Below are 9,522 nucleotides of genomic sequence, written 5' to 3'. Positions count from 1 at the left end.
ATTCTGCTCCCTATAAGCGTGGAAATGTAATTAATAGAATCCCTTCTAGCTCCCGAAACTTTCCACCTCTCTCCAACCGGAGGAAGAATAGTTGACTCATCTCAGGGAGAGCGATCAGTTTTTCTGTGTCTCGATTTTTCTATAGATGGCAATGCATTTAAATCATTTGGCATGCATGGCCACCTGAAGCCATAGCATGATCAAATATTTCCTAAGAGGAACTTATTCTTTAAAAAAAATCCGCCTTCAAAATTCTCGTACCCACGAGTTTCGTTGCTAATGACACTGAGGATCATGCGGTGATAATATTTTCCTGCATACGTGTGTTAAGTTTTTATTCGAATGAATATTTTTGTGGAATAACATCGTCACCATATAGATTGGTTATTCAGTGGTGCCTGAAGTTACCACTGTCAATATGTAGTGGATATCAGGGGCGCAGCTAGGAATTAAGGCTAGGGGGAGTTTCAGGTGCAGCTAATACTGGGGTGCCTGGGGGTGTGGTATATCCGCCAGGGTAAGCGGTACGTGCGAGGGCCCTCAGCCAGAAAAAAATTAAGATAATTTGGTTCAATATGTTGAGTTTTACGGCCTTCTGAGGAATATCTTGTTAATCCTCATACTATTCTATAAGCAATAAAAATCCAATTAAGTAAAATAGATTTAACTTAAAAGTTTCTCTGACCTCTGGGGAGGGGGGGGGGGGTTTATCCTCCACCCCCCCCCTCCTCGCTGCGCCACTGGTGGATAGCATTAACAGTGTATAGAAAAATAACTTTGCACACCATGTAGAAATTCATGAATGCTTGCGTAAGTAATATATTTGATTAATTAATTCATCTAAATCTACACGTTACCCTGCGAGCCACCTCTAAGGTTTGTGGCGGGGGATGAGTATTTTTCCCTAATATCCACTTCGGTACAAATTGGTTTTGGTACAATTGCACATGCAATTACATAGCAGGGATTATTTTTCACTAAGCATGCACTATTCATTCCTCAATGGCAGCACTTGGTCCAGATTGACGTACATCGCAAACTTCGGGTATAAAATAAATATGCGTATACTTTGACCATTTAGTAGTAACTAAAGTTTCAAACGAAAAACTATTTTTCATACCGTATTGAATTCTTGTCAGCGCTAAAAGCGGTCGTATATAATCCTTGCAAGTACAATTCTGTGTAAATGCCTAGTATGCTTCGAAATGATCCTCCGTAGTCCATACTCGCCCCTCTTTATATCTTCACTCTAAGATGAGTATATAGAAAGGAGAGTTTCAATGACAAATATATCCAAATTTTAACTATCTTCGCCACAATTATTCGGTAAGTGTGTCTGAAAGGATAGCTTCAGTTTTTTAGGGATTGATTGCTAATTGCATGCAGAACAGCTATTAAAAGCATAGAAAGATTTATAAATCGAAATTTCTGGTCCTGTAGTGATGTTAAACAAGGTCATGATAAAATAGCGAAATACTTTTAATAATTGGTATTTTGGTTGTAAATCATGTCTATTTTATAATTTCTTCGGATGTCGAAGGGTCCATGTACATGAAAAGGATATTTTTATTTTTCCTTTGCCAATGTTTCGGCGTATGTATATGTCCTCCTCCGGACATAGGCAAGCAATGATTACTGATTATGATTGATTTTTTGTATATTTGGATTTTATTCTGCGTGAGGAAGAGACCTGGAGGCAACTTCCAACAGGTGATGCAGGATGTATATCATCACTATTCTGTGCCTAAAAAATCTCAACTCGATACATTTTATGTTTATTTGAGTACATATGTAGACTCTTTAAACTGTGGCTGAATGTTGATGCTGAACATGTTGCCGAATTTGGGGGCAATTAACTCAACGGAATGAGTTGAAATGTGGTGAAAGTGCATTATTCAGAAAAAGAAAATTCGTTCGCCTAAATACATGCGTCACGACTGGTTTCAACTCAGTAGCGTCATCCGCAGGCCTTATTCCTGCCTTATCTCTGTTTCCTTTTGTGGGTAAAAGCAATTGCCCCAGATTAGTGCTGCCACAGGAAAATCTCCGTAGGTTTCATTCAAGGAATTTTCTGAATGTCAATCCTGATACAATCTTTGCGCCCATAAGTGAAGATGCATACATGCCAATCGTTCACACCCTTGGTTAGACTCTACGTGTACTTCCACACGAAGATGCGTGAACGTAATTACCTTAGGACTAACAAACTAAATTGTGCTAATACGTGTATGGTTCTATACAAACAGCTTCTTCCCTAATCAGGGGCGGATTAAGGGCGTTGTTTTGTAATCACTCTCCTCGCCATCTCGGTGGTTCGCAGTACCTCTTAAGGGCGTTTTACACGGGGCACGGAATTGCGGAGGTTAGAGCTGCATTAATTTCTAAAATGACGTGGAATTGCGCGAATGCATGAACGAAATTAGAACAGGGGCTATTTTGCCGTCTCGCATCCGCGCATTCTCGCATGTGTTCTCGCAATTCACCGCTTTACACGACGCAATTTTGATTGCGCCTTTGCACGTGCGTCAGATTGTGCAATTCCGTGTACCGTGTAATACGGCCTTTACAATTAGTGATAATGTGTCTGAGGTCTGATATTCGTAAACAAATATTTTTAGTTATTCATAAATTATTTCACGCATTGTTTTTTTAAGCTGGCGGTATAAAAACTTTGATTGAAGAGGCACCATTATAATTTCCCCCTTTTTCAATATTTCCAGAAATTACGCCGCACCCACTCCTACCCCGATTAATCCGCCACTGTCCATAGTTCAGCGTGTTTGTTCTAGCATTCGTTCGTAACATCTACTCTCGCAGATGCATGCATTGCTTCACGCGTCGTAAATACGCTTATACGGGACGCCAATCGGCCGTTCTCCGCTGCCTGCGGCTGTTCCATATATGTCCAAGACTCCGCCGCGCTGCCAAACGAAGAGGGAGAGAAGTAGGGGGAGAGAGAGAGAGAGAGAGAGAGAGAATGCTCTGTGGAGCGCGCTTCCGAACCTTGCGGGACGTTGGAAACCTTTCAAGCGTAGCTCACGGTTCAAGCGTTGGGCGCCCCACGCGGAGCGTGGAGGTACCAACTCGTGGTTCACGCCTGCGTCAGTCGTGAGCCAGCCGTCGTCAAGGTAACTTCCATGACAAGCTCAAAACGCCCGCGGGCGACCCTGTTGCGACTTGGGGATGCCGACACCATTAGATTTTTGGAACTTTACGCGAAAGAAAGAATACTCTGGGACGCGAACGAGGATGGTTATCGTAGTCGCGATCAACGGGCGGCAGCAGCGAAGCGAATAGCCCAAGCTTTGAATGTACCTGGTTTTGGAGCACAAGAGGTGATGATAAAATTTAAGAACCTGCGGAATTCCTACTCTCAAGAGCTGAAGAAGATAGAAGAGAGTGAAGCTCGTGGTTTCCCCGCTGAAGAAGCGTACCGGCCCAAGATTCATTGGTTCCGCACTATGGACTCCTTTCTTCATGGGTACATTCACTACAGGCCAACTCATACAACCCAGGTAATTTCATATTTAACCTTATACCCATAATGCTGAGGGAAGTTGGACTCTCGTCCTTATAAAATTTTTGCATACAGCCTATAAGGCTCAAGGAATTGATATTGATTATGTCTTAAACAAAATGAAGGCTGCTGTAATGTATTGTTTGTGGAATTCATCCCATTTCTCCTTACGATTTACGTAAATTTTTAATATTACGCTTTGTTTTTAATGCGGTCTTCTAATGATTCTTCGGATGCTTGGTTTTCACAAGATGGCCTAATGCGCATCTCAGTTTATTTAACAATCCCTAGTGCTACTTTGCCGTAAGGATTTACGTCATTTGCATTGTGACGTATCTCCTTTATTTTGTTTTGAGTAATTATTTAAGTTAATACGAAATAATTATCCAACAGTTAGCTCGTAAATTGCTATTTGGCGCTTATAATTTCTTAAATTTCTATTGTTATGTTAGCACGTTCTAATTGTATACACCCCAATCTCTTTTTAAGATTGTATCACCTTTTTAGCGTGATGCCATATATTGCTCTTAATTCATTCGTTCTTTGGTCGTGTTTTTCTTTACTTTGAAAAATAAAAATTATAATTTGTGTAAAATTTTGGCTCATTTTAATATTTCCTGCAACATATTGTATCATATTTCAATTCTCTTCACATCTATGCCTGTATGAATTTAATAATCTCGTATCTGTGATAAGCCGAAGTAAATTCCATCAATATTGTTGCGAACATTGGCCCTTTAATACTTACTTATTACTTTCTGTCTGAAAAGTGGTATATTTGGGACGATGTAAGAGAATGGTGTGTGGTATTTTTCATGGATATTTTCATTCTTATTTCCTGTATCGCTCAAATGAACTAGTTTTATATCCACATCCTCTAATTTTCAGCGATTCAGACCTAGTAGAGCCGTTTTAAAACGAACGAATGCTGATCGATCGCCCTGACTGGGTGGCTACGAATGTATTGCTGCGCATGTTAGTATAGGTTACCCTTTTCAATATATTTATACTGTTCAATGAAAGTATTAAAAACGTATGAGATACTAAAGTCAAATATTTACGTCTTTCTCTGTAGATCATGCGGTTCTACTTGTATTTATTTCGTTGAAAGGTGTTGAAAGATTGAGCAGGTGGGTGTAGTTATCAGCCCAGCAGATAAAAGTAGATATATAATCTCGTTTTGATTAGAACCGTATACTTTTTCCCGATGAAAAGCATTTCCACTATATTCCGTGTTGTATTCCAGGAATGGGATTTGTCCCTGGGAACCTTTTCCCGAGCACTTCGGGCAGAAATGCGTCGAGAAAGATTTTTTTACACACGTTTCCTGATTTTAATGTAATGCGAATTTTCGAACCATCTCTCGAAGATTATTTGTAGTTTGATAAATGCACTCATTGTTAACCGAAACACTGGATCCTTCTAACTAAAGTAGATCATCCTAATCAACTTAATTGGTTACTGGGGCGTCACCCAAGTACGTCACCGAATGAAATCTTTCCTTACGTACGTAATAAGTGTTGTTTTGGGCATGTTTAATTTATCACGCAGATAATTTTACGCATGTTTACGCGCTTCATGATTCCACTCAGTCGATAGAAGGTCGTGGCGTTGATGTGAAGAATTTTGTATTGACTAAAAGTAATAATTATTAAAAATGATATTAAAAATTAAGAAATCTCATTTCTTATTTTTGAATTTTTTTAAATTACCTATTTCGAAGAAATGATAAAAAATTGCGGATTTGATGTTCAAATTTTAAATGTCAGATAAATAAAAAAATAATTGAAAAACTAATTGGTAGATAGATTTAGTTAATTCTGTTTTAGGTCTCAAAAACATTGCGAAAATCATCGATTCTTACGGTGAGGAAACGATATCAGGGAATCAGCACGCTGCTTTCAAAAAAGTAGGAAAGGCACGTCAGAGGTACATGCAATGATAGGAAAAGGCTTTCCGGTGTATATATGATAGGGATATTTAAAATTTTGAACAGGCTGATTACCTCTGCTGTTTTTCTTTTGTTCTATGTTTCGATGAAATCGAAACGTTTATTGAGTTCACGTACATTTCCACTATAAGGCATTCGTCTGTAAAGTTATTCGAGCCAAGTGGATAGGCTTTTTTAGTCAGCACAATAAAAACTAATTCAATCGACTGATCCTCATACCACCCGGCTAGTAAGAATCAATGCGTGAATTTCGTCTTCACTATTTTGGCAGATTTCATATGAGATTAGAAAATGTCTCACTTGGGAAGCCATGTTATGAGAAGTCATCTGAATTACAAGTCCTCCCAGCTCAAGGGATACCTCAAAAATACTATCTTCAGGATTGAATTAGGGACAAGCATCGCCTTTAAGGCAGAAAATCACTGTTTCATTCGTTCATTAGATAGAAGGATGAGAAAATTTAAGGGCGTTTTGGAAATATTTCGCGAACAAAAAGGTAAGGGGAGGAAGCAGAAAGTGACATCAACTTACCATGCTTCTTTCCATGCAAGTTTTAAGAACTGTAACTCGGAAAAATATGGAATGACTAAAAAATAGAAATATTTTGAATTACCCGAAACCGCTGTGTTGAAATAGTTCGATAAATGGAACGGGAAGTTAAGTTACGACGAAGAAATAGGCTTCGCATTCAGAAATTCTCTCAAAATTCTTCCAAATTAGAAAATCTCTCAAATTAAAAGTCGCCAAATCTGCCGCCCATTTTTCATGACTTGGTGTGACGTCATTAGAGATCTGGCGCCGTTCAGGAAGAAGCTTTCATTGACAATGAGAGAAGGATTCTCTATCACGAGTGTAGACAGTGACGACCACACGCGGTCCATGATATAGGCAGAAAAGTGGCGTAGAAGCGGCGATACGGTCGGCATAAATGTGACGACATCAACTCATCAGCGAAAGGGTTCAGGCCATCGCTTTCCTTACGCGAATAGCTGGAGAAGTGGGCACCGGATCGAAAAACATTAAATACGGATCTCTGCATTTTTTAAACTGTGTAGCAATCAGCAATAAAAAAAGGTGTACTTAGGAGCCCTTTTGCTATGGTGATTCATTAAGTGTTCAATTGGGAGTATTCTTACTCTCTTATTGTTAGATGCGTGTTATACTCACTGAGGTGAGTGAGGTCATTTCCTCGAAAGGATTCACAGAATTTTTGCTGATTTTTGCTGGGGCGCATGTGCAACAGGCGAGGGGGGAGAGAGTAAATTGAAAAAAAGTGAATATTTAGGATAAATTATTTATGCAGGAATGATTAAAAATGTAATAATGAAAATTTTAAGAGTTTAAAAATTTATGAGAATTATTAGGCCTTATTGTCAGCATTTTGTGAGGGCTAAGGTTGATGCCTTTAAAATAATTTTTTTACTACCATGACCCATTATATCAATGTCTATATGTCTTTTCTTTTATCGTGTCAGTTTGATTAAAAGGCAATGGAAAATTCTATGGAATGAATATTTTTATTATATTCATAGGTATGTTTTATACGTATATTTTAAATTTACATGTAACTTTATATGCATATGTATATTTTTAGTATATTGGTTCATTGCCTGCCATATTATCGCTACCGTTGTTATAGATCAAACCCGCTGAGCAGTTAACCTTTACTGATGTCGTCAATCTCTTGCGATCCCATTGGTGAATTGTTTATAGTGATTTCATTGGCAAAAGTATGTGCTACACATGAATTATGTGAAAATTATTTTTCACCTGTTACCCTAGAATGCATAGTAATGGGGTGAAAATCCTCGTGGTGACTGTGACAATTCGATTATGTTATTCATCACTCTTTTTTTCATGGTTAATTCGCTCTATCCTGCCCTAATGTACAAAAAAAATCGTCAGGTAAAGTTGTTTATTTTTTCCTTTCCAGATTCTGACCAAGAGCAAAAACATGAGCAAGGTGGTTGAATCTCCTGAAGAGAGTAGTGCAGATATTTATTGGGAGGAGGAAACTCAAAATTATGAAGATATTGAGCTGAAACAAGAAGTGAGTGACATAGAAAATGATAGTGTTCCTGAAACAAGGGTAATTTCGGCTGACCGAATTCTGCCGGCAGAAACAGTAAACAGGGGAGTCAAGAGAAAAGAAGTGCCTGTCCAGGAAGAGCCTGATATCAGAAGTTTGAGAAGAACCTTCACCAGTGTAGCAAGTGAACAGAACAGAATTCCTCCAGTCATTGAAGTTCCGGAGGAAACCGCAGATATAGCGGCGGCTTCCAGACTTGAAGATGCTCACGACCAATTTGGGAAGTACATAGCGTCTTTGCTTCGAGCAATCGGATATCCAGAAGCCCTTAGACTACATCAAGAAATTACAGCCCTGGTTCTCAGCCGCATGAGGCCAAATAATAATTAGAAATATCTACTGTGTGTTACTGTATACCTATGATGAAAACTACAATTCCATATTGGTGCTTGTATTCCCTCTGACCTCTATTTTTCATGAATGTACAAATTTTATATGTTAAAGAATGATAAATGGTGGTATTATTGTTTGAAATGTGTATTATTAATTGGTTATAACAATGTATTTCCTATGCCAACCAAATGTGATGCTTTGCATGAGAAAGATATCGTGCCTTGTCGGATTCGTATGTTGAAGTTTGCAATTTTATAATTCGTGCTTGTTCCTCTGCAATTCCTACATATAGTTCATATAACTTGAAGTTATCCTCATGAGTAATCGCTACGTTTCATTTAAATAGACTATTGAGGTTGCTGGCAGGTTGCTGCTGCAATGATGATTGAAATCATCGTAATGTAAATGATTTTGAACTATTAGGTAGTTTAAACGCGTATGAAGCACATTTCATAACTTTACTGCAAAGGTTTCTCTGTAGTGCGCGGCAGGTAACCTTCTAGTTTTTATTTATGTATTTCAATATTTTCTGTTGGATCAAGCAGGTTTGCAGTAAATAGGTTAAGGATGAATAAATTAATTTTTATTCATCCCATTTTGAGGTGTAGAAGTTGGAAAACTATGAAGACATAATGAACTCACCTTTCTACCATTTGGGTAGCTGCGGGTAGTATACCTGAGTTATTTCCAGGTGTTCTGCAACTCCAAATACTAGGTTACTCTTCAATCAATCTTTATCAAATCATCCAATATGTGCCCCAGTACTCAGTTTTTTTGCTTGACTCTCAATTTCATAGCAGCGTATGGTACGAAGCCCTAAACCCAATGGAGTTAGCGAGTGATCGCTCTTCCATCTATAGTTAGAATAGCTATCACTTAGAAGATAGATAGTGAGTTCTAGAAACAGTTGAATCATGCATAGTGACTTATTAATCCGTAATAAAATTAATGATTGCAAGAAATAATTATTCGACGGTACTCCTGTATAGCGTTGTATTAGTATTTTTATGTCGTAGCTGCACAAATAATCATAATGGCACATGATATACATTCAGTAGCCTATACTTGGGATAGGGATCTAACTTGGGACGAAAGGGGACTTTTTACTTTTTCAGGTTGGCTAATATGATGTAAACAGTTTGAGCACTCAGAGTGGTCTCAATTGTTGCAATGTCATTCTGTCTTCAAAGAGTAGAGTTAATTTATTAGTTTTTCTTAAATTCAAGTGTTTTACGTAAGTTTTGTTGATGTAATGCAAATTAAAAATCGAATACAGTGTCCCAAGTTAGAGTAATTTAGTTTTATTGTACAGGCATTAGAAGACAAAGGTTTCTCTTAGAAAACAAAGTATGGTAGAGGTATCCCTAGCTTAAGACAGCAAAAAAAAATAAAAATTAATAAAAAGAATGATAGGTTAACAATTCCTTATTCTGAAAGTTCAAGGTATCTGCTGAGTCTTGGTTAACATTTACAGGTTGTGGTTATTTCCAACAGTATTTTTATTTAGGTTGGGACATGAAATCTGCTCCAAGTGTGGGCTACTGACTGTACCGAGTTAGCGGCAGGTTTACAGGAAAATTTTATCTATCACCCCAGTCTCTCCCTCTTCCCATACTCAGTTCCCTTAAATGA

General features: G+C 38.1%; 1 protein-coding gene across 1 annotated transcript; it reads left to right on the top strand.

Annotated features, from left to right (window-relative positions):
• Window positions 1-3,012: 3,012 nt before the first annotated feature.
• On the top strand, window positions 3,013-8,026 carry LOC124167894. The gene is made up of 2 exons (XM_046545952.1): window positions 3,013-3,515; window positions 7,402-8,026. Exons 1-2 carry the CDS (start codon window positions 3,138-3,140, stop codon window positions 7,885-7,887), a joined length of 864 nt encoding a protein of 287 aa, XP_046401908.1. The 5' UTR covers window positions 3,013-3,137; the 3' UTR covers window positions 7,888-8,026.
• Window positions 8,027-9,522: the final 1,496 nt, after the last annotated feature.

Source organism: Ischnura elegans, chromosome 11, assembly GCF_921293095.1.
Source record: "Ischnura elegans chromosome 11, ioIscEleg1.1, whole genome shotgun sequence".
Classification (NCBI taxonomy): Eukaryota; Metazoa; Arthropoda; class Insecta; order Odonata; family Coenagrionidae; genus Ischnura; species Ischnura elegans.
This window is presented reverse-complemented; position numbering and strand designations above follow the sequence as displayed.

Coding starts and splice junctions, on each gene's coding strand:
- LOC124167894 (XM_046545952.1), top strand. CDS start 3,138: ATGACAAGCTCAAAACGCCCGCGGGCGACCCTGTTGCGACTTGGGGAT. Junction 3,516..7,401: donor GGCCAACTCATACAACCCAG/GTAATTTCATAT, acceptor TTTCCTTTCCAG/ATTCTGACCAAGAGCAAAAA.